Source organism: Perissodus microlepis, chromosome 7 (assembly GCF_051167445.1).
Source record: "Perissodus microlepis isolate ML-2025 ecotype Zambia chromosome 7, ASM5116744v1, whole genome shotgun sequence".
In the NCBI taxonomy this organism is placed as follows: domain Eukaryota; kingdom Metazoa; phylum Chordata; class Actinopteri; order Cichliformes; family Cichlidae; genus Perissodus; species Perissodus microlepis.
In genome coordinates this window covers 62,040,882-62,064,402 of record NC_140467.1, presented here as the reverse complement: position 1 = coordinate 62,064,402, position 23,521 = coordinate 62,040,882, and the positions used below count along the sequence as shown (strand labels likewise).

Here is a 23,521-nt window from a genome sequence, read left to right as displayed (position 1 = left end):
TTCTGCGACTGTGTATAAAAGGGACCTGAACTGTTCATTGTCAGAGACGACTTTCAGTGCCCCCTGACTGACGTCCCTCCTTATGCATAAGATAGCTGAAATAAAGGTGTTGTTACAACTCATCGTGTCTGCAGGCTTTGGTAATTAAAATTTCCACAACACCTCCTAAGACCCAAACTCTTCCACAGCATGCATTTTTAATTTGTCTTTGATATTTGGGCTGATTGGGTCCAATGAATGTAAAAACAAAGAATTACCTGATTATTATTTTTTTTTACCTTATTTTTGTTTTTATGGAAAATCGAAGCCACATGTGAAGATATTGATTTAAAATTTTGATAGAACTGTAGCAGTATAATGTCCCCGTAAATGGATATCAGGCCCTTGTAGAGCAAAATTGAGTATTTTGGTCTAAATAAACCAAAATGCGATGTCCACATATGTGGACGGCAGGTCCTAGGAGGTTAAAGATGTCAAATAGCTCTTTCACACTACATATGACCATTTCACATTTGTACATGTATATTTTGGTGATCTCTTTCTCACTATGTTTTTCTTCTTATGGAAATAAGCTAAGATTAAACCGGTTCATGTTAGGCTCCTGTGTCCTAAAAAAAATCACACCTTTCCCCTGATAAGCAAATTGATTGGATTCTCACATTGTGCGGGAATTGATTATCAATTACAACTTTGATGAGCCACTTCAAAGAAAGTTTCACAGCAGCAACAGAAAGTCCAGATGTGGAAACAGAAGGTTTCCACATTAAAATATCGATATTTTAATCATTTTGGGTAAAATTGTAGTTTTTCATAAACAGGAACACAGTGGAAAGAAACTATCATTCGGATTGTCTACATTGGAAAGAACTACTCCCTCGTCCGCCTTTTATAGTCATGTGTGAAATACGGCTGTATAAATGTGTGGCAGCCTCTGGCGTGCGCACTCACAACAATGGCTGAGCGTAACTGGAGTCATGTGTGCACGTATTTTACATCCACAAACAGCCGAGACGTGGTTTGCGATACATGTGGCAAGAAAGTGAGGTGTTGTGGCAACACCACCAACCTTGTCAAACACCTCAGAGTAAATCATATCACAGAATATGACGAGCGTATGTTGAGGCGAACTGAAGAGGAGGAGAAGGACAGGTGCTGCTAGGGCGAGACAGACGTCTCTCACGGAGTCCTTTAGTGCTGCAGGCAGGCAAGGTGTTCAAATAGCGCACAACTTCAGGTTTTGTATTTCTATATGATGAATTCTGCATTATTAAGTGATAAGAACAAGTAATCTGATGTCCTGTAATGATTATGACGCTATAATTTGAGATACAATAAAAGAGTAAAGTTTTTGTACAGAGTATCGGATCAGTACCGTCGATACCACCCTGAATTTTACTTGGTATCGGATCGGAAAGGAAATCAGTGGTATCGCACATCACTAGTGTCGGGATGAAATATTATTTTACTGTTACTATTCATAATCATTATTATTATTGTTGCATCATTTATGATTTATCATTATCATTTCATTGAAACATTTATTGAAACTGTTGATGTTATATTAAAGTCTGTATTTCAGGTGTTAGTATAATTACATAATAATCTTATATACACACATATTGCCTTTTTGTGCTTATTAAAGAGTTGAAGCTCGGTCAAGTTAATTAATGGTTTGAAGCTACAGCCGACGCGAGTTCGACTGATCTATGGAGCAAAGCACAGCTATTGAAAGGTTGCCTACATGCTTACAGTACAATTTACCACATATGATACATGTTGTATAGGCCTGTGTGTGTGCATTCAGCAGCTTGCTGCATTGAAGTTTGCCTGGTAACAGATGACGCAGAGGGAGGTCATGCACTAAGGTTAACACAGACACACAGTTTGCCTGAATATACAGTATTTAGAAACTGACTCCAAAAGTTGTTTACCTGCATACGTGACAGTTTAGTTCTGATAAGCCCAGAGAGTGGAATAACAGGAAGCATCTGGTGGGTGGGAGAGGAAGTAACTGTTCTTTTTTAGAATATGTCCAGGCTGGAGTTACTGGAACATGCATCTGCGGTGACGCATATTACTTGTCATCATATGTATAAATATCACACCCGTGTACTGTTCTGGGGAGATCGAGGCTGATGTTTTGCAGAGCCCATCTTCACCACATATATGTGTTTTAATAAAATCATTGTTTTGACGCACTATGGACCTTCAGTCGTATGTCTCTTTTCTCAAATACGAAACAGGACACTAGTGATCAAACGTCAGGCCAAGCTGGAACTGATTCCTGTCTTCTGTGACTTCTACAACACTGTCCAATAGAGACACGTGAATGAAATGCAGTGTCATTAAAAACACTGATGATCTTTATTTAAAAATGTAATATATTTACATCTGAATAAACCTTCAGGCATTACGCTGACGGACGGATGGATGGACAATGAATGCTTTCTCATCCTTCTTCTCATGCACCATGGAAGTGTCTGAGGGGCTTTTCCACTTGGAATCGGGATACTGTGTCCACACTTCAGAGGTGGAGTTTCCAGCATCTCACCTGGGCCTCATCTGCAAACAATCAGCAGGAGGGCTTCTTAAACCAGCGCTGCCTGCTACTCCTCGCCAGTTTGTTCTGCCATCTCCAGTGGTAACTAGGCTTCACCTCTGCTCCAGTTCTGGCTTGCTCCTTCCCTGTGTTTAACCTTGTTTTCCCTGTGTTTAGGTCTCCTCTGCCAACATACTCATCCTACCCTCAAACTCCCTTACCCGTCCAGCACTATTCATTTAAGATGTGATGGAATCAAAGTAATTATTTTCAATCAAATGCTGCAAAGGAATATTTTCATGTGACACAGCGTAAATCTTTCAACTTCAACTTCTTCTCCCTCTGTTGCAGAATTCCCGTTGGCTTGTTCCCATCAGGAGCCAGGTGTTCAGTCTCTCGATAGCTTTTCCTCTGGTTCCTGCTCTCTGCTGACACTCCTAGCTCGAGCCACGTTCTCCATTCCCTCTCTTTAAACAAAGTCTCATAAATAGTTTAACCATGTGCATTGAATCTGCATTTGGGTCTAAGCTTTCTATGGAGGGAAGAAATCATCACAGTGACATCTATTCAATTTTTAATTCAATTTTAATAATAATAATAATAATGATGGATTGCATTTATATAGCGCTTTTCGGGACCCCTCAAAGCGCTTTACAATTTTATTTATAGAGCGCCAAATGACAGCAACAGTCACCTCAAGGCGCTTTATATTGTAAGGTATACTTACAAAGAAAACCCCAACAATCATATGACCCCCTATGAGCAAGCACTTTGGCGACAGTGGGAAGGAAAAACTCCCTTTTAACAGGAAGAAACCTCCAGCAGAACCAGGCTCAGGGAGGGGCGGCCATCTGCTGCGACCGGTTGGGGAGGGGCAAGTAAAACAGGATAAAGACATGCTGTGGAAGAGAACCAGAGGTTAATAACAAGTACCATTCAGTGCAGAGAGGCCTATTAAACATAGTGGGCGAAGAAGAAGCACCCAGTGGATCACGGGAATCCCCCGGCAGCCTAATGCTGGGCATACACTGTGCGATTTTTGGCCCATTTTGAGCCGATTTTTCAGTCGTGCGACCGTTTTGGGGGTCGTCCCGAGTTTGGCCTTGATCGTGTGTCGTGCATCGTCTACATGGGGTAACGAGAAGCGATTAACGCCTCACGACCAGCTCCCGATCATCAATCGTTTGCTCGTAAGAAAATCAAACCTGTTTGAAATCCTGTCGGTCGTCCCGAGGGTGTCACAGCGTCTCACACTGCGCACGCGCAAACGCAGAAATGAGAGTGAAAAGACGGAGTAGAACGGCGGTGCGGCGTGTCATCTGGACACAAGCCACGGCACAAACTTCTCACCCCTGCGAGTCAATCGTACAGTTTGAGCAGGAGCTGAATAACGCGACTGAAAAAAATCGCAGCACAGTGTATGCCCAGCTTATTGCAGCATGGAGGATTCAGGGTCACCTGAGTAGCCCATCAGCCTACTAAAAGGATACTGAAGAAACCCGTCGAAATAGTCTTAGTCTTCATCACTGCTGCTGGTGGACTCAGTTGAACACCTCCGAAATTTGCACACAGGCAAGTATTCCTCTTCTTCCTCAAAATCCTCTCGGGAACGCTTCCTCGAGCCTCCAGCTTCATGGTTGTCAAGCTCTTCGTGCGCATCTTCAAAAAGTTCATCACTGCTGCTCTCAGAGTGGTCGTACACAGTTGAGCTGGTCCCCGAATCAGAGTGTGCAAGCCTGGATTTTTTGCTATTACGACCTTCTTCGTCAACATCTTCCTCTCTGGACCTTTTCGTGGATCCACCAGGCTGTGCTTCTTCTTCTGTTACCTGCTGATTGATGTCCTCATCGGCAATATTACCAACATGAGGACAGCCCTCGCTATCAGTGTCGCAAGCAGAGAAGAAGTCAGAGTCATCATCAGAAAACTCCTCGCTCCATCTGATTCTTTTGTTTGGTTCCACATCTTCTTCATCCATCTCTCTAGACCTCCTCCTGGAAACACCTGGCTGAGGGTCCTCTTCTGGGATGTACTGGTGAACATCCTCACAGTCTTCAAATGCCTCATCAGAATCCTCATTTTCAATGCCACCGACAACAACAGCATTATGATCCTCATGCTGTTCATTGTTGTCAGCATTGGCATTATTGTCCCTCACATTATTATTTTGAATGTTGACATTGTTGTAATTGACATAGTCATCGTAAAGGTAATCGTCATATTGATTCAATACTGAAGCTATTAGCGCATCCAGCCTCCGACAAATATCACGGAGAGCACGATAACGATCGACCACGAAGCCCCGGAGTCCACCAATATCTTCGTTAGCTGGTTGGTTAGCTGGTTGGTTAGCTGGTCGGTTAGCATGTTCCTGATCTCCACTTGAAAACCTTTGTGGGTTAACCTGTCGGCCTGCAAGATCATTTAATCTTTTAATTAGCATTCATAACTATCTGCTGAAAATCTGTTTTTCATCAATTTCAAGACTGAGCACATGTGCTTACCATTACGGTTATTTTGTGATCCATCTCCTCTTCCACTCATTTTGACTACAAGGAACACAAAACAACAATGATCAGTAAACCTCAACTCAGAATGTTCAGAGAATTTGCTTTTTTTGTGATGACTTTAGGCTGCGTCCGAACGTACACGCCTATGTTTGAAAACGCACGTTTTCCTTTTTCGTTTAAAAAAAATCCAGTCCACATGTGCAGTTTTGAAAAAATATCTCCTTCCACATGTAAACGCTAAAAACAAAGTGAAACGCTGTCAAGAACACGCCAAATCTTAACCGTGTAGAAATGTTGGCCAATCAGAAGTCTAGAAGCCTGGGTGGGAAAACCTCACAAAACCTTACGTACTTCTGAAAAGTTTTTGTCTTTTTCTGGAAAAGCAGCTAATTTTGTGTTACTTTCACTTGCCTTCATCGTTTCAAATGTTAATAACTAAAGACAGCATTTTGGCTGGAACAGACTCACAACTTTGGAATGGACAAAATGCATATAGCGTACATAAATGTCATTTTTTTAAATGACATTTATTCCAAACCGACTGTGTTGAATGTAGAATCCACGTCTGATGCGCACTCTGATGCCTCTGTGTTTCTAAATGGAGGCACAGTAACTGTGTGTGTATATGTAAGTGTGTAAAAACTGCAGATACTAAGATTAACAGACACAGTATGTTGTCTACATCCGCCATTGTAGAAATTGATCTCATGTAAACACTAACGTGGCCACAGCGTCAACAGCGGCGCACACTTTTGACATTGCCTGAGTAAATGTCCGCTTTCCTCGTCCACACCTAAACACAAAAACGTCGTTTTCAAAAATCTCCACCCTGGCAGGAGTTTTTAAAAATCTCACCTTTCAGTGACTCAATCTGCTGTTTAGGTGTGGACGAAAGGCCCAAATGCAGAGACAAAGCTGCGCTTTCAAAAACAGCCGTGTACATGTGGACGCAGCCTCAGTTTCTCAGAAATTCTAATAGTTTGTTTGAGAACAAAAGTCTTCTCTATTTTCCTAAATGAACAAAGTAATCTCAGAAATAATCGTGTTAAAAAGAGCTTCTGTCACTCAGATATGATTAAGAACATTTTCTAATTTATGTATAATTTGTCAAATATTACATCAGCTGACAAATAGTTAAGTCTTCATTTGTTTTCCTGAATAATAGATCCACATCATCCTCTCTATGATGGAAAATATAGTCTAGTCTTGCACAATGTAAAGTACATAAATACTGTCCTGGCAAGCAGGAAAATCCGGCTTTATATATTTAAGTAAATGATCTTAAGTTTATAAACTGAAATTTGAGCTTACTTTAGTTCTTGGTAAATTACAGAGCAGTTAATCCTCAGGGAAACGTCGAAATGTCACTAAATAGTGGTCTGCTTTCATACGGTTGCAGTGTCTCTTCAGTTTTGTGTTCATATGCTGATGTTTTCATTCAAAACATGCTTAAATGCTGTGATGTCACTTTAGCAGCAAAGACTGCGGAATGTGCAGAGATTCTTTTTACATCAAGTTGTTTGCTCAGAGTTTGATATCTTTTAAATGGAGACAAAAAAAACAGACAGAAGTGAATCTAAAAGACTAAAGCAGTCAATGTGTTATTATTTTTATTTATTCTAATAGTTCCTGTAAAGTTCTACTCTAAGAGATTCATCTTGGCCTTCATGCAGGATTAAAGCTCAATAACACACAAAATATAAAACATTTCTTTATGGTTGTTAGGCAAAGTTATCAAACATATATCCACTAATATGGTCTCATTCTTGCTCTGCTCCCTAATTTTTCCCTGGAGGCATCGCTATGGCAACAAAACAACATGTTCCAAACAACAACAACAAGCTGTTTCCAGAGCTTAATATTTAACATGTCTTTGTTATAAACTTTATTTGTACAAATCTGTGATGTTGATGTGCACAACGTGGGATTTAGACCTCGGAGGGTTAATCAACAAATCACGAAAAATTAGCTTTAAATTTCTGTTCATGACGGTGCAGATTTCTGACATTTTGTGTACTTTAAGCATTTAACAATTTGATTGTGTTCTAATAAAAACTGTGTGAAACTCAAGTTAGACCTGTGTTTGTAAATGAACCGCCCCATGTTGTGTAGCTTTCTGGATTTTATACTTATTGGGCTACATATTAATTTCCTATACAGGCTATACAGTAGATAAAATCTAAACTCACATGTTTTATGTAACTAAAGTGTTTAATCATGTGGGCTACAGACAATAATCCAGTTATGGACTATACTGATATGAGAAACGTGCATACTTACTGCATTTGAATCATTTTAACCATATGTAACCACCTGCATGTCATGGTCCCGGGACTTCTACCTGGTTTTTTGTGTCTTGTATTGTTGTTGTTTGATGTCAGTTTTAGGCTCCCTACACTGAAAAAAAAAGTTCTTTCAATTTACTTGATTTTATTGTGTACATCGGTCCCACATAATATGAATAAGTATGACTGACTTAATTTTCCACTTTCCAACAAGTAATAATTACTTGTAAAGCCAAAGTATTTCATTCACATCAGATTTTTAAAAAAAAATCATGTTCGATGTACATACTGTTTATCTGTTACCAAAATATCAATGTATTACGTAATGTTGATACATTTTAAAGTTTAACACCAACGTATTTTTGATTGTGAGTGGTACTTAATGAAATTGTGTAACATAAAGGCATTATAATTATGTTCCTGCAACACAAATTGTGGCTTTAAATCCTACTTAATTATTTTAAGTCAACTTCATAAAAATTCAGTCCTTGGTTTCTTGCCTATGTACAATATAATAATGTAAATATAAACTAAATGTTATTGACAAAAAAAGGCAAAAAAAAATGTGAGTGCTGAAAAGTTCACCTTTATTTTAACAGCAGTGAAAACAGCAAGCATATAAACTTGTTACACAGTTTTAGAGATTGCCTGCAGATATAACTGAAAGAAAGATTTAAAACATTTGTAAATATTTCCCCTCAAAACTGACCTTAGCAGCAATACAAGAAAGCTACAAATAAGTGCTTATTAATGATCCTGTCATCTTACACATATTTGTATTTAATTTCACAATTAAAGTTTGAAACTAAATTAAGCCTACTTGGAAAAAGAATCAAAAAGCATCCATGAACAAACAGGCTTACACAAATATAACTTTTTTTTGCATTTAACATTTCTACAACTCCTGTTACCTGGAGTTTAAGAGACAGAAACCAGCAAGCTGCTTTGAATGATCAAGTCTGTACATATATAGAACAATTTCAGCTTAGATTGGTCTTCCAAAACTCAAAGAGGCAGCAAGCTGCTATTAAGGATAAGATATATCTTCATACATATCACATTTTGTTTTTAGCTGTACAGAATTTTTTTTACTAAATTGAAGCTTAAATGACACTGTCACATAATACCAAACACCTAAAGGAATCTTCCTTTTGAACGTATAAGCAGGATGTAAAGGTTGACCCAGAGCACATTGCTAAAAAACCTCTGTAAACATTTCTCGCAATACAATACCACCAAAAGAAAAAAAAAGTGTCACCTTGAAGTGCAGTCACATGAGAAAAAACAACAACAACAAAAAAACCCCAAACAAACAGTATCAGCAGTATAACATTGCAGTTTTTCGTTTTGTGTTCAGTAAAGAATTGCTGAAGTGCAGTCTTTGACTCTTCAATGAAACAGACGGTTTTTGAGAGCAAGAACTTTGTTGGAGAGTTTAGCTCCATCCAGTTCCATGAAAACCTTCTGGAAAACCTCAAAGGTGTAGCGGAGGTCAGCAGGGTAGGCAAGGTTTAGTGCATACATGAGTCCAAATAGCATTACCACAGCAAATGCTACATTATCCAAATTCTTCACCACCCTGATGCCTTCAAGGACAACTCCAATGTCTTCTTGTTCATCTGCTGAAGCTTGCTCTTTAAGAAGATAAATTCCAACAGTGGTGTCTTCGATGGCCTCATTGATGGCGTCTTCATCCATGTCCTGTAAAAAATACATAAATAAATAAAATAAAAGAAGTCATGTTACTCAATCCATGGCAAGTGAGCAATATGATGTACTGGTGAAAGTCAACCCCCCCCCCAAAAAAATAAATAAATAAATAAATAAAATAAAATAAAATACCCCAAGTACTTACCACATACTCCCGGATAAGGTTGTCAGGATCTTCACCCATGTAGATACACACTCCCTTAATGACACACTCACGTCCAGCATCAACATCTTCACACTGAAATTAAATTTGTGTGATTAGTATCTTCAGTCAGCCCTTCTCATTGATTTTAGGTTTTAGTACTGTACTTTACATGAATGCTTTCAAAGTAAAGGCACACATACTAATAAAGTTGACAAAGTAAAGATTAAAACAAAAACAAGCAGATGTACAAGTAGTACAAGATGAGAGCATTTATCATTGGAAAACATTTACAATTTTCCACAATTAAAAGTTTTGTCCAAAAGGGGTCATAGTTGTGTTAAGGCTTTATCACTTACATTATCCATTTGTGCCACAATTTTTTTCAGTCTTTGTCCAAGCTGTCCTCCTCTTCTTTTGAACAGCTTCACCAGGTTGTCTAAGTGGAGATCCATCTGAGACAGGAACTTTGATTGAAGGGGGATTGTGGTAATTCTTTTAAACTCAGCATTGATCTGAAAACATCAGCACAAAAGAGTGAGCTTCAAATGTTTAACACCAGGAAGAAGGCCACAATCACCAATGCTGAAGAAATGGGCGGTTAAATGTGCCTAAAGTATTTTAGCTTAACACCTCTTCCAAGAACTCCCGGTATGAGTCAAACTTTACCTCATGGACATCAAATAGAGCAGGCCATCTTGCCATGAAAGCTTCTACCATTGGTGCATCACGAACAACTTCATGTCTTCTGTAGGCAAAAGTCTTTTCCATCTTGAATTTCAACAACTCTCTGTTGTTCTTCTTCTTTATGTCCAAGAGTAAAGTTTTCCGCATTGCCTCTAGGCTCTCCTCAGTTTCTTCTGGTGGGTATGTTGGGCAAAAGTTAACTTCTCCCCTCTTTGCTTTTTTGACACCAAAGGCTGCACTGCATCTTCCAACAGGTTTGTTCTTTAGAGAGTTTACGGTCACCTCTGGGCAGCCCAGTTTTCGTAGCTGGGTGCGATAGTTTGAGAGTTTATATTTTAAACTGGTCTTCCATCCTCCAAATCCAGTGTTGGAGCCTGTCTCAGTTAGACAGGGATGCTTCTTGATCAGACTCTGAACTACTTGATCCATTTCTTTATCACTGACATACACTTTATACTTCACAATTTCCTGCACCAAACCGTCAAGGATGGCTGACTTCAACTTGGGATCTGGAATAAGTGCAGTTCCATTCTGATTGTACGCAATTTTTGCCTGCTGAAGTTGTAATTCAGCATCATACGAAAACTTGGGCACATAAAAGACAGCAGGCCAAGAAGATCGTCAGCTTGTTGACTCACTTGATGACAACACATCCGTGTCCACAGATCCACCAGACAGGTACGAAGAATCGTTAACAGAGGAACAGCTGAGGGCTTCGGAGTCCTGGACAGGATCAAGAATGATATAATCCTCATGCTGCATAGTGGTGGGTCTTGACATGTCAATAACTTTAAGAGTCCCTCTGTCTGCCACTTCTGAAACTGAGGTAAGATTAAGGAACTCATTCCCAAACAAGGAATCCATAAACTGAAGTCTGAAATTGCCCTGAAGACCACACTGTCTCTTGACTTCAACAATGAGATCCTCAATTGATTCAGGTGGTCCAATGGAGAGAGTGAGCCTTTGACAGGTTCCATCAGTCAAGATGATCTTTAGGATCACAGGGGTCCCCATTTCAAGCAGCTATTCTGTAGACAAAAAAATAAAATACATCAGACACCCAGAAAGAATAATTTCAGTTTAGTCTTCATACAGTTATCCATACATATCAGTCGGTTATAAAAGGTCAGATATACAAAAAAAAAAAAAAGATAGAATGTATCTAGTGAAATACATGTGACTGAACTCATTACAAATATTTGCACACCTTTTATTTCTATATGCCTTTTTAAAGTCACCATGCGGACTGATCCGATCTTGTAGTCAACCAGTGGATAAGTGTCAAGGAGTTCACGGAGTGAAACAAGAGTGAATATTCTTGCAGATACTGGGTTGAGCTCAAAAACTCTGTAGTGCTCCCTGTACCAGCCACCAAGCTCTCTGACAATGTAGAATATGCTCTGGTTTACAATGCAGATGTGGTTTATTTCACAGAATTCTGGCAACCCACCAGCTGCCCTGTGGGCCAGTACCATTCCCTTCCTATAAGTTCTGCCCTTTATTGTCACACACTGTGCAAGGTTTATCTCTAGAATGTCAGGGAATGTTTGCCTAATGACTCTAGCCATCTCCTCTTTAAGCAAATCCACTGGAAAAGTTGATACAGCCGAGACCTCTAGTTCAGACTTGCCAAGAGATGGGGAGCTTAGATGGTAAGCTATTATCATCTGATGCTTTGAGGCTAAGGAGAGAGGCACATTCTTAAAGCAGCTTGTGTGTCTGATGACCTGCTTGAAAAAGCTGTGTTTGGCCTCGAAACGCATTGTCCACAGCCAAACAACTGGACCAAAAAACCTAATCATCTGTGGATAGTGCTCCAAATAATGGTGTTTTGGTGGTAGCTTAACATCAGGAAACAGTGCCTGGTATCGCTGTCTGTGCTCTATAATTTTGCTTTCCAAAAAAGCCAGAGAGTCATCACTATGCACAGGGGACACGACGAGTTCTGTGATATCCTTCAGAGTCACGAGAACAAGCCATGCAGGCTCGTCTTCAGGCACAAGTGATCCAACTAAAAGAAATCAACACAGAGAAATTTTTACAGTGCTTTTCTACTCTACCTGAACATTCAAAGCGCTCTATACAGGTTGCCTCATTCACACCTGTTCATAGAAGCCCTTTTTCTGTGCTTTCTATCTAACATTCACACACATTCACACTCTGATGAATGCATCAGAGAGTGACTTGGGGTTAATGTCTTGCCCAAGGACAGTTAGCATGCAGTCTGGAGCAGCCAGGGATCCACCCAAAAACCATCTGATTAGTAGATGAGCTGCTCCACCTCCTGAGCCACAGCCACCCCTTTTAGAGGTAAAGAATCAATTAGAAATTAAGTACAGTAATTTTTTGAGGTGATTTGATTAAAAAAAGAATCATTTTTGCTTCTAATTACATAATTAAGGTGTAATTACATCTTCCAACAAATTGATACATTGTCATAAACGTATCATTTATCTACTAAAAATACATAGGAGCTGGCGTCATGTTGTGGAAGCTGCCATCTTGCCCCACCATCATACACTGGCTGAGATGGGCATCGCTGCTCCGCCTTTTCATGTTTTATGGAAGTGGATTTATACATTACTTTGAATTTAACCTCTGTTGTGGGATTTCTCTTTAGTGTATTGTCCTTTAATGTATTGTCTTGCTTTCATGTTACTTAGTTTAGTATGGGTTGTGGGATCTCTCTTTAATGTATTGTCTTGATGAAATGCTTTCATGTTACTTAGTTTAGTATGCCTGGTTCACACCTCATTCACGCTGGGAAACAGACGGTGAGAAACTGGTGAATGTCTCCCAGGATACGGAAGCTCACACAGGAAGGCTTTGACCCCAGAGTGGGGGAGATTCACACAGGTGATAGAGAGTCTTTCTGTTTAGAGCCAAGGTGTGAACTGCAACTGTAAAAGCCTTTTGTTCTGCGACTGTGTATAAAAGGGACCTGAACTGTTCATTGTCAGAGACGACTTTCAGTGCCCCCTGACTGACGTCCCTCCTTATGCATAAGATAGCTGAAATAAAGGTGTTGTTACAACTCATCGTGTCTGCAGGCTTTGGTAATTAAAATTTCCACAACACCTCCTAAGACCCAAACTCTTCCACAGCATGCATTTTTAATTTGTCTTTGATATTTGGGCTGATTGGGTCCAATGAATGTAAAAACAAAGAATTACCTGATTATTATTTTTTTTACCTTATTTTTGTTTTTATGGAAAATCGAAGCCACACGTGAAGATATTGATTTAAAATTTTGATAGAACTGTAGCAGTATAATGTCCCCGTAAATGGATATCAGGCCCTTGTAGAGCAAAATTGAGTATTTTGGTCTAAATAAACCAAAATGCGATGTCCACATATGTGGACGGCAGGTCCTAGGAGGTTAAAGATGTCAAATAGCTCTTTCACACTACATATGACCATTTCACATTTGTACATGTATATTTTGGTGATCTCTTTCTCACTATGTTTTTCTTCTTATGGAAATAAGCTAAGATTAAACCGGTTAATGTTAGGCTCCTGTGTCCTAAAAAAAATCACACCTTTCCCCTGATAAGCAAATTGATTGGATTCTCACATTGTGCGGGAATTGATTATCAATTACAACTTTGATGAGCCACTTCAAAGAAAGTTTCACAGCAGCAACAGAAAGTCCAGATGTGGAAACAGAAGGTTTCCACATTAAAATATCGATATTTTAATCATTTTGGGTAAAATTGTAGTTTTTCATAAACAGGAACACAGTGGAAAGAAACTATCATTCGGATTGTCTACATTGGAAAGAACTACTCCCTCGTCCGCCTTTTATAGCCATGTGTGAAATACGGCTGTATAAATGTGTGGCAGCCTCTGGCGTGCGCACTCACAACAATGGCTGAGCGTAACTGGAGTCATGTGTGCACGTATTTTACATCCACAAACAGCCGAGACGTGGTTTGCGATACATGTGGCAAGAAAGTGAGGTGTTGTGGCAACACCACCAACCTTGTCAAACACCTCAGAGTAAATCATATCACAGAATATGACGAGCGTATGTTGAGGCGAACTGAAGAGGAGGAGAAGGACAGGTGCTGCTAGGGCGAGACAGACGTCTCTCACGGAGTCCTTTAGTGCTGCAGGCAGGCAAGGTGTTCAAATAGCGCACAACTTCAGGTTTTGTATTTCTATATGATGAATTCTGCATTATTAAGTGATAAGAACAAGTAATCTGATGTCCTGTAATGATTATGACGCTATAATTTGAGATACAATAAAAGAGTAAAGTTTTTGTACAAAGTATCGGATCAGTACCGTCGATACCACCCTGAATTTTACTTGGTATCGGATCGGAAAGGAAATCAGTGGTATCGCACATCACTAGTGTCGGGATGAAATATTATTTTACTGTTACTATTCATAATCATTATTATTACTGTTGCATCATTTATGATTTATCATTATCATTTCATTGAAACATTTATTGAAACTGTTGATGTTATATTAAAGTCTGTATTTCAGGTGTTAGTATAATTACATAATAATCTTATATACACACATATTGCCTTTTTGTGCTTATTAAAGAGTTGAAGCTCGGTCAAGTTAATTAATGGTTTGAAGCTACAGCCGACGCGAGTTCGACTGATCTATGGAGCAAAGCACAGCTATTGAAAGGTTGCCTACATGCTTACAGTACAATTTACCACATATGATACATGTTGTATAGGCCTGTGTGTGTGCATTCAGCAGCTTGCTGCATTGAAGTTTGCCTGGTAACAGATGACGCAGAGGGAGGTCATGCACTAAGGTTAACACAGACACACAGTTTGCCTGAATATACAGTATTTAGAAACTGACTCCAAAAGTTGTTTACCTGCATACGTGACAGTTTAGTTCTGATAAGCCCAGAGAGTGGAATAACAGGAAGCATCTGGTGGGTGGGAGAGGAAGTAACTGTTCTTTTTTAGAATATGTCCAGGCTGGAGTTACTGGAACATGCATCTGCGGTGACGCATATTACTTGTCATCATATGTATAAATATCACACCCGTGTACTGTTCTGGGGAGATCGAGGCTGATGTTTTGCAGAGCCCATCTTCACCACATATATGTGTTTTAATAAAATCATTGTTTTGACGCACTATGGACCTTCAGTCGTATGTCTCTTTTCTCAAATACGAAACAGGACACTAGTGATCAAACGTCAGGCCAAGCTGGAACTGATTCCTGTCTTCTGTGACTTCTACAACACTGTCCAATAGAGACACGTGAATGAAATGCAGTGTCATTAAAAACACTGATGATCTTTATTTAAAAATGTAATATATTTACATCTGAATAAACCTTCAGCCATTACGCTGATGGACGGATGGATGGACAATGAATGCTTTCTCATCCTTCTTCTCATGCACCATGGAAGTGTCTGAGGGGCTTTTCCACTTGGAATCGGGATACTGTGTCCACACTTCAGAGGTGGAGTTTCCAGCATCTCACCTGGGCCTCATCTGCAAACAATCAGCAGGAGGGCTTCTTAAACCAGCGCTGCCTGCTACTCCTCGCCAGTTTGTTCTGCCATCTCCAGTGGTAACTAGGCTTCACCTCTGCTCCAGTTCTGGCTTGCTCCTTCCCTGTGTTTAACCTTGTTTTCCCTGTGTTTAGGTCTCCTCTGCCAACATACTCATCCTACCCTCAAACTCCCTTACCCGTCCAGCACTATTCATTTAAGATGTGATGGAATCAAAGTAATTATTTTCAATCAAATGCTGCAAAGGAATATTTTCATGTGACACAGCGTAAATCTTTCAACTTCAACTTCTTCTCCCTCTGTTGCAGAATTCCCGTTGGATTGTTCCCATCAGGAGCCAGGTGTTCAGTCTCTCGATAGCTTTTCCTCTGGTTCCTGCTCTCTGCTGACACTCCTAGCTCGAGCCACGTTCTCCATTCCCTCGCTTTAAACAAAGTCTCATAAATAGTTTAACCATGTGCATTGAATCTGCATTTGGGTCTAAGCTTTCTATGGAGGGAAGAAATCATCACAGTGACATCTATTCAATTTTTAATTCAATTTTAATAATAATAATAATAATGATGGATTGCATTTATATAGCGCTTTTCGGGACCACTCAAAGCGCTTTACAATTTTATTTATATAGCGCCAAATGACAGCAAAAGTCACCTCAAGGCGCTTTATATTGTAAGGTATACTTACAAAGAAAACCCCAACAATCATATGACCCCCTATGAGCAAGCACTTTGGCGACAGTGGGAAGGAAAAACTCCCTTTTAACAGGAAGAAACCTCCAGCAGAACCAGGCTCAGGGAGGGGCGGCCATCTGCTGCGACCGGTTGGGGAGGGGCAAGTAAAACAGGATAAAGACATGCTGTGGAAGAGAACCAGAGGTTAATAACAAGTACCATTCAGTGCAGAGAGGCCTATTAAACATAGTGGGCGAAGAAGAAGCACCCAGTGGATCACGGGAATCCCCCGGCAGCCTAATGCTGGGCATACACTGTGCGATTTTTGGCCCATTTTGAGCCGATTTTTCAGTCGTGCGACCGTTTTGGGGGTCGTCCCGAGTTTGGCCTTGATCGTGTGTCGTGCATCGTCTACATGGGGTAACGAGAAGCGATTAACGCCTCACGACCAGCTCCCGATCATCAATCGTTTGCTCGTAAGAAAATCAAACCTGTTTGAAATCCTGTCGGTCGTCCCGAGGGTGTCACAGCGTCTCACACTGCGCACGCGCAAACGCAGAAATGAGAGTGAAAAGACGGAGTAGAACGGCGGTGCGGCGTGTCATCTGGACACAAGCCACGGCACAAACTTCTCACCCCTGCGAGTCAATCGTAAAGTTTGAGCAGGAGCTGAATAACGCGACTGAAAAAAATCGCAGCACAGTGTATGCCCAGCTTATTGCAGCATGGAGGATTCAGGGTCACATGAGTAGCCCATCAGCCTACTAAAAGGATACTGAAGAAACCCGTCGAAATAGTCTTAGTCTTCATCACTGCTGCTGGTGGACTCAGTTGAACACCTCCGAAATTTGCACACAGGCAAGTATTCCTCTTCTTCCTCAAAATCCTCTCGGGAACGCTTCCTCGAGCCTCCAGCTTCATGGTTGTCAAGCTCTTCGTGCGCATCTTCAAAAAGTTCATCACTGCTGCTCTCAGAGTGGTCGTACACAGTTGAGCTGGTCCCCGAATCAGAGTGTGCAAGCCTGGATTTTTTGCTATTACGACCTTCTTCGTCAACATCTTCCTCTCTGGACCTTTTCGTGGATCCACCAGGCTGTGCTTCTTCTTCTGTTACCTGCTGATTGATGTCCTCATCGGCAATATTACCAACATGAGGACAGCCCTCGCTATCAGTGTCGCAAGCAGAGAAGAAGTCAGAGTCATCATCAGAAAACTCCTCGCTCCATCTGATTCTTTTGTTTGGTTCCACATCTTCTTCATCCATCTCTCTAGACCTCCTCCTGGAAACACCTGGCTGAGGGTCCTCTTCTGGGATGTACTGGTGAACATCCTCACAGTCTTCAAATGCCTCATCAGAATCCTCATTTTCAATGCCACCGACAACAACAGCATTATGATCCTCATGCTGTTCATTGTTGTCAGCATTGGCATTATTGTCCCTCACATTATTATTTTGAATGTTGACATTGTTGTAATTGACATAGTCATCGTAAAGGTAATCGTCATATTGATTCAATACTGAAGCTATTAGCGCATCCAGCCTCCGACAAATATCACGGAGAGCACGATAACGATCGACCACGAAGCCCCGGAGTCCACCAATATCTTCGTTAGCTGGTTGGTTAGCTGGTTGGTTAGCTGGTCGGTTAGCATGTTCCTGATCTCCACTTGAAAACCTTTGTGGGTTAACCTGTCGGCCTGCAAGATCATTTAATCTTTTAATTAGCATTCATAACTATCTGCTGAAAATCTGTTTTTCATCAATTTCAAGACTGAGCACATGTGCTTACCATTACGGTTATTTTGTGATCCATCTCCTCTTCCACTCATTTTGACTACAAGGAACACAAAACAACAATGATCAGTAAACCTCAACTCAGAATGTTCAGAGAATTTGCTTTTTTTGTGATGACTTTAGGCTGCGTCCGAACGTACACGCCTATGTTTGAAAACGCACGTTTTCCTTTTTCGTTTAAAAAAAATCCAGTCCACATGTGCAGTTTTGAAAAAATATCTCCTTCCACATGTAAACGCTAAAAACAAAGTGAAACGCTGTCAAGAACACGCCAAATCTTAACCGTGTAGAAATGTTGGCCAATCAGAAGTCTAGAAGCCTGGGTGGGAAAACCTCACAAAACCTTACGTGCTTCTGAAAAGTTTTTGTCTTTTTCTGGAAAAGCAGCTAATTTTGTGTTACTTTCACTTGCCTTCATCGTTTCAAATGTTAATAACTAAAGACAGCATTTTGGCTGGAACAGACTCACAACTTTGGAATGGACAAAATGCATACAGCGTACATAAATGTCATTTTTTAAATGACATTTATTCCAAACCGACTGTGTTGAATGTAGAATCCACGTCTGATGCGCACTCTGATGCCTCTGTGTTTCTAAATGGAGGCACAGTAACTGTGTGTGTATATGTAAGCGTGTAAAAACTGCAGATACTAAGATTAACAGACACAGTATGTTGTCTACATCCGCCATTGTAGAAATTGATCTCATGTAAACAATAACGTGGCCACAGCGTCAACAGCGGCGCACACTTTTGACATTGCCTGAGTAAATGTCCGCTTTCCTCGTCCACACCTAAACACAAAAACGTCGTTTTCAAACATCTCCACCCTGGCAGGAGTTTTTAAAAATCTCACCTTTCAGTGACTCAATCTGCTGTTTAGGTGTGGACGAAGGGCCAAATGCAGAGACAAAGCTGCGCTTTCAAAAACAGCCGTGTACATGTGGACGCAGCCTCAGTTTCTCAGAAATTCTAATAGTTTGTTTGAGAACAAAAGTCTTCTCTATTTTCCTAAATGAACAAAATAATCTCAGAAATAATCGTGTTAAAAAGAGCTTCTGTCACTCAGATATGATTAAAAACATTTTCTAATTTATGTATAATTTGTCAAATATTACATCAGCTGACAAATAGTTAAGTCTTCATTTGTTTTCCTGAATAATAGATCCACATCATCCTCTCTATGATGGAAAATATACTCTAGTCTTGCACAATGTAAAGTACATAAATACTGTCCTGGCAAGCAGGAAAATCCGGCTTTATATATTTAAGTAAATGATCTTAAGTTTATAAACTGAAATTTGAGCTTACTTTAGTTCTTGGTAAATTACAGAGCAGTTAATCCTCAGGGAAACGTCGAAATGTCACTAAATAGTGGTCTGCTTTCATACGGTTGCAGTGTCTCTTCAGTTTTGTGTTCATATGCTGATGTTTTCATTCAAAACATGCTTAAATGCTGTGATGTCACTTTAGCAGCAAAGACTGCGGAATGTGCAGAGATTCTTTTTACATCAAGTTGTTTGCTCAGAGTTTGATATCTTTTAAATGGAGACAAAAAAAACAGACAGAAGTGAATCTAAAAGACTAAAGCAGTCAATGTGTTATTATTTTTATTTATTCTAATAGTTCCTGTAAAGTTCTACTCTAAGAGATTCATCTTGGCCTTCATGCAGGATTAAAGCTCAATAACACACAAAATATAAAACATTTCTTTATGGTTGTTAGGCAAAGTTATCAAACATATATCCACTAATATGGTCTCATTCTTGCTCTGCTCCCTAATTTTTCCCTGGAGGCATCGCTATGGCAACAAAACAACATGTTCCAAACAACAACAACCAAGCTGTTTCCAGAGCTTAATATTTAACATGTCTTTGTTATAAACTTTATTTGTACAAATCTGTGATGTTGATGTGCACAACGTGGGATTTAGACCTCGGAGGGTTAATCAACAAATCACGAAAAATTAGCTTTAAATTTCTGTTCACGACGGTGCAGATTTCTGACATTTTGTGTACTTTAAGCATTTAACAATTTGATTGTGTTCTAATAAAAACTGTGTGAAACTCAAGTTAGACCTGTGAACCGCCCCATGTTGTGTAGCTTTCTGGATTTTATACTTATTGGGCTACATATTAATTTCCTATACAGGCTATACAGTAGATAAAATCTAAACTCACATGTTTTATGTAACTAAAGTGTTTAATCATGTGGGCTACAGACAATAATCCAGTTATGGACTATACTGATATGAGAAACGTGCATACTTACTGCATTTGAATCATTTTAACCATATGTAACCACCTGCATGTCATGGTCCCGGGACTTCTACCTGGTTTTTTGTGTCTTGTATTGTTGTTGTTTGATGTCAGTTTTAGGCTCCCTACACTGAAAAAAAAAGTTCTTTCAATTCACTTGATTTTATTGTGTACATCGGTCCCACATAATATGAATAAGTATGACTGACTTAATTTTCCACTTTCCAACAAGTAATAATTACTTGTAAAGCCAAAGTATTTCATTCACATCAGATTTTTAAAAAAAAATCATGTGCGATGTACATACTGTTTATCTGTTACCAAAATATCAATGTATTACGTAATGTTGATACATTTTAAAGTTTAACACCAACGTATTTTTGATTGTCAGTGGTACTTAATGAAATTGTGTAACATAAAGGCATTATAATTATGTTCCTGCAACACAGATTGTGGCTTTAAATCCTACTTAATTATTTTAAGTCAACTTCATAAAAATTCAGTCCTTGGTTTCTTGCCTATGTACAATATAATAATGTAAATATAAACTAAATGTTATTGACAAAAAAGGCAAAAAAAAAATGTGAGTGCTGAAAAGTTCACCTTTATTTTAACAGCAGTGAAAACAGCAAGCATATAAACTTGTTACACAGTTTTAGAGATTGCCTGCAGATATAACTGAAAGAAAGATTTAAAACATTTGTAAATATTTCCCCTCAAAACTGACCTTAGCAGCAATACAAGAAAGCTACAAATAAGTGCTTCTTAATGATCCTGTCATCTTACACATATTTGTATTTAATTTCACAATTAAAAGTTTGAAACTAAATTAAGCCTACTTAGAAAAAGAATCAAAAAGCATCCATGAACAAACAGGCTTACACAAATATAACTTTTTTTTTCATTTAACATTTCTACAACTCCTGTTACCTGGAGTTTAAGAGACAGAAACCAGCAAGCTGCTTTGAATGATCAAGTCTGTACATATATAGAACAATTTCAGCTTAGATTGGTCTTCCAAAACTCAAAGAGGCAGCAAGCTGCTATTAAGGATAAGATATATCTTCATACATATCACATTTTGTTTTTAGCTGGACAGAATTTTTTTTTACTAAATTGAAGCTTAAATGACACTGTCACATAATACCAAACACCTAAAGGAATCTTCCTTTTGAACGTATAAGCAGGATGTAAAGGTTGACCCAGAGCACATTGCTAAAAAACCTCTGTAAACATTTCTCGCAATACAATACCACCAAAAGAAAAAAAAAGTGTCACCTTGAAGTGCAGTCACATGAGAAAAAACAACAACAACAACAAAAAACCCCAAACAAACAGTATCAGCAGTATAACATTGCAGTTTTTCGTTTTGTGTTCAGTAAAGAATTGCTGAAGTGCAGTCTTTGACTCTTCAATGAAACAGACGGTTTTTGAGAGCAAGAACTTTGTTGGAGAGTTTAGCTCCATCCAGTTCCATGAAAACCTTCTGGAAAACCTCAAAGGTGTAGCGGAGGTCAGCAGGGTAGGCAAGGTTTAGTGCATACATGAGTCCAAATAGCATTACCACAGCAAATGCTACATTATCCAAATTCTTCACCACCCTGATGCCTTCAAGGACAACTCCAATGTCTTCTTGTTCATCTGCTGAAGCTTGTTCTTTAAGAAGATAAATTCCAACAGTGGTGTCTTCGATGGCCTCATTGATGGCGTCTCCATCCATGTCCTGTAAAAAATACATAAATAAATAAAATAAAAGAAGTCATGTTACTCAATCCATGGCAAGTGAGCAATATGATGTACTGGTGAAAGTCAACCCCCCCCCCCCCCAAAAAAAAAAAATAAAAAATAAAGCAAAATAAAATAAAATAAAATAAAATAAAATAAAATAAAATAAAATAAAATACCCCAAGTACTTACCACATACTCCCGGATAAGGTTGTCAGGATCTTCACCCATGTAGATACACACTCCCTTAATGACACACTCACGTCCAGCATCAACATCTTCACACTGAAATTAAATTTGTGTGATTAGTATCTTCAGTCAGCCCTTCTCATTGATTTTAGGTTTTAGTACTGTACTTTACATGAATGCTTTCAAAGTAAAGGCACACATACTAATAAAGTTGACAAAGTAAAGATTAAAACAAAAACAAGCAGATGTACAAGTAGTACAAGATGAGAGCATTTATCATTGGAAAACATTTACAATTTTCCACAATTAAAAGTTTTGTCCAAAAGGGGTCATAGTTGTGTTAAGGCTTTATCACTTACATTATCCATTTGTGCCACAATTTTTTTCAGTCTTTGTCCAAGCTGTCCTCCTCTTCTTTTGAACAGCTTCACCAGGTTGTCTAAGTGGAGATCCATCTGAGACAGGAACTTTGATTGAAGGGGGATTGTGGTAATTCTTTTAAACTCAGCATTGATCTGAAAACATCAGCACAAAAGAGTGAGCTTCAAATGTTTAACACCAGGAAGAAGGCCACAATCACCAATGCTGAAGAAATGGGCGGTTAAATGTGCCTAAAGTATTTTAGCTTAACACCTCTTCCAAGAACTCCCGGTATGAGTCAAACTTTACCTCATGGACATCAAATAGAGCAGGCCATCTTGCCATGAAAGCTTCTACCATTGGTGCATCACGAACAACTTCATGTCTTCTGTAGGCAAAAGTCTTTTCCATCTTGAATTTCAACAACTCTCTGTTGTTCTTCTTCTTTATGTCCAAGAGTAAAGTTTTCCGCATTGCCTCTAGGCTCTCCTCAGTTTCTTCTGGTGGGTATGTTGGGCAAAAGTTAACTTCTCCCCTCTTTGCTTTTTTGACACCAAAGGCTGCACTGCATCTTCCAACAGGTTTGTTCTTTAGAGAGTTTACGGTCACCTCTGGGCAGCCCAGTTTTCTTAGCTGGGTGCAATAGTTTGAGAGTTTATATTTTAAACTGGTCTTCCATCCTCCAAATCCAGTGTTGGAGCCTGTCTCAGTTAGACAGGGATGCTTCTTGATCAGACTCTGAGCTACTTGATCCATTTCTTTATCACTGACATACACTTTATACTTCCCAATTTCCTGCACCAAACCGTCAAGGATGGCTGACTTCAACTTGGGATCTGGAATAAGTGCAGTTCCATTCTGATTGTACGCAATTTTTGCCTGCTGAAGTTGTAATTCAGCATCATACGAAAACTTGGGCACATAAAAGACAGCAGGCCAAGAAGATCGTGAGCTTGTTGACTCACTTGATGACAACACATCCGTGTCCACAGATCCACCAGACAGGTACGAAGAATCGTTAACAGAGGAACAGCTGAGGGCTTCGGAGTCCTGGACAGGATCAAGAATGATATAATCCTCATGCTGCATAGTGGTGGGTCTTGACATGTCAATAACTTTAAGAGTCCCTCTGTCTGCCACTTCTGAAACTGAGG

At 39.4% G+C, this 23,521-nt stretch overlaps 4 protein-coding genes and 1 long non-coding RNA gene across 7 annotated transcripts; 1 reads left to right on the top strand and 4 right to left on the bottom strand.

Annotated features, from left to right (window-relative positions):
- Positions 1 to 2,889: 2,889 nt before the first annotated feature.
- LOC146384543 (uncharacterized) lies at positions 2,890 to 6,839 on the bottom strand. Of its 2 annotated transcripts, XM_084936521.1 has the most exons (3): positions 6,361 to 6,839; positions 5,044 to 5,088; positions 2,890 to 4,951 (listed from the first exon to the last, which is right to left on the bottom strand). In XM_084936521.1, the coding sequence occupies exons 2-3, from the start codon at positions 5,081 to 5,083 to the stop codon at positions 4,053 to 4,055; spliced, it is 939 nt and encodes a 312-aa protein (XP_084792647.1). In that variant the 5' UTR covers positions 5,084 to 5,088; positions 6,361 to 6,839; the 3' UTR covers positions 2,890 to 4,052. The 2 variants fall into 2 exon arrangements, with proteins under 2 accessions (XP_084792647.1, XP_084792646.1); XM_084936520.1 differs by lacking the exon at positions 6,361 to 6,839 and having other exon boundaries at positions 5,044 to 5,531.
- Positions 6,840 to 8,698: 1,859 nt separating this feature from the next.
- Positions 8,699 to 10,317, bottom strand: LOC146384542 (uncharacterized). Its single transcript, XM_084932640.1, has 4 exons — positions 9,856 to 10,317; positions 9,546 to 9,701; positions 9,190 to 9,282; positions 8,699 to 9,035 (listed from the first exon to the last, which is right to left on the bottom strand). Exons 1-4 carry the CDS (start codon positions 10,300 to 10,302, stop codon positions 8,724 to 8,726), a joined length of 1,008 nt encoding a protein of 335 aa, XP_084788766.1. The 5' UTR covers positions 10,303 to 10,317; the 3' UTR covers positions 8,699 to 8,723.
- Positions 10,318 to 15,222: 4,905 nt separating this feature from the next.
- LOC146384541 (uncharacterized) lies at positions 15,223 to 15,792 on the top strand. Its single transcript, XR_014800882.1, has 3 exons — positions 15,223 to 15,429; positions 15,505 to 15,587; positions 15,679 to 15,792. It is a non-coding gene; the product is annotated as an uncharacterized LOC146384541 (long non-coding RNA).
- Positions 15,793 to 16,695: 903 nt separating this feature from the next.
- Positions 16,696 to 19,812, bottom strand: LOC146384540 (uncharacterized). 2 transcript variants are annotated; one of them, XM_084936519.1, is made up of 3 exons: positions 19,147 to 19,812; positions 17,832 to 17,876; positions 16,696 to 17,739 (listed from the first exon to the last, which is right to left on the bottom strand). In XM_084936519.1, exons 2-3 carry the CDS (start codon positions 17,869 to 17,871, stop codon positions 16,841 to 16,843), a joined length of 939 nt encoding a protein of 312 aa, XP_084792645.1. In that variant the 5' UTR covers positions 17,872 to 17,876; positions 19,147 to 19,812; the 3' UTR covers positions 16,696 to 16,840. The 2 variants fall into 2 exon arrangements, with proteins under 2 accessions (XP_084792645.1, XP_084792644.1); XM_084936518.1 differs by lacking the exon at positions 19,147 to 19,812 and having other exon boundaries at positions 17,832 to 18,339.
- Positions 19,813 to 21,465: 1,653 nt separating this feature from the next.
- On the bottom strand, positions 21,466 to 23,138 carry LOC146384539 (uncharacterized). Its single transcript, XM_084932639.1, has 4 exons — positions 22,677 to 23,138; positions 22,367 to 22,522; positions 22,011 to 22,103; positions 21,466 to 21,816 (listed from the first exon to the last, which is right to left on the bottom strand). Exons 1-4 carry the CDS (start codon positions 23,121 to 23,123, stop codon positions 21,505 to 21,507), a joined length of 1,008 nt encoding a protein of 335 aa, XP_084788765.1. The 5' UTR covers positions 23,124 to 23,138; the 3' UTR covers positions 21,466 to 21,504.
- Positions 23,139 to 23,521: the final 383 nt, after the last annotated feature.

Bases quoted from the DNA above. Each gene is read 5' to 3' on its own strand.
- LOC146384543 (XM_084936521.1), bottom strand. From the start codon at position 5,083: ATGAGTGGAAGAGGAGATGGATCACAAAATAACCGTAATG. The intron at 4,952-5,043 runs GTAAGCACATGT...ATGATCTTGCAG, and splicing joins ATCACAAAATAACCGTAATG to GCCGACAGGTTAACCCACAA.
- LOC146384542 (XM_084932640.1), bottom strand. From the start codon at position 10,302: ATGGATCAAGTAGTTCAGAGTCTGATCAAGAAGCATCCCTGTCTAACT. The intron at 9,702-9,855 runs GTAAAGTTTGAC...TGATGTTTTCAG, and splicing joins CTCTATTTGATGTCCATGAG to ATCAATGCTGAGTTTAAAAG. The intron at 9,036-9,189 runs GTAAGTACTTGG...TATTTTTTACAG, and splicing joins ACCTTATCCGGGAGTATGTG to GACATGGATGAAGACGCCAT.
- LOC146384540 (XM_084936519.1), bottom strand. From the start codon at position 17,871: ATGAGTGGAAGAGGAGATGGATCACAAAATAACCGTAATG. The intron at 17,740-17,831 runs GTAAGCACATGT...ATGATCTTGCAG, and splicing joins ATCACAAAATAACCGTAATG to GCCGACAGGTTAACCCACAA.
- LOC146384539 (XM_084932639.1), bottom strand. From the start codon at position 23,123: ATGGATCAAGTAGCTCAGAGTCTGATCAAGAAGCATCCCTGTCTAACT. The intron at 22,523-22,676 runs GTAAAGTTTGAC...TGATGTTTTCAG, and splicing joins CTCTATTTGATGTCCATGAG to ATCAATGCTGAGTTTAAAAG. The intron at 22,104-22,366 runs GTAAGTGATAAA...ATTTAATTTCAG, and splicing joins TTGTGGCACAAATGGATAAT to TGTGAAGATGTTGATGCTGG.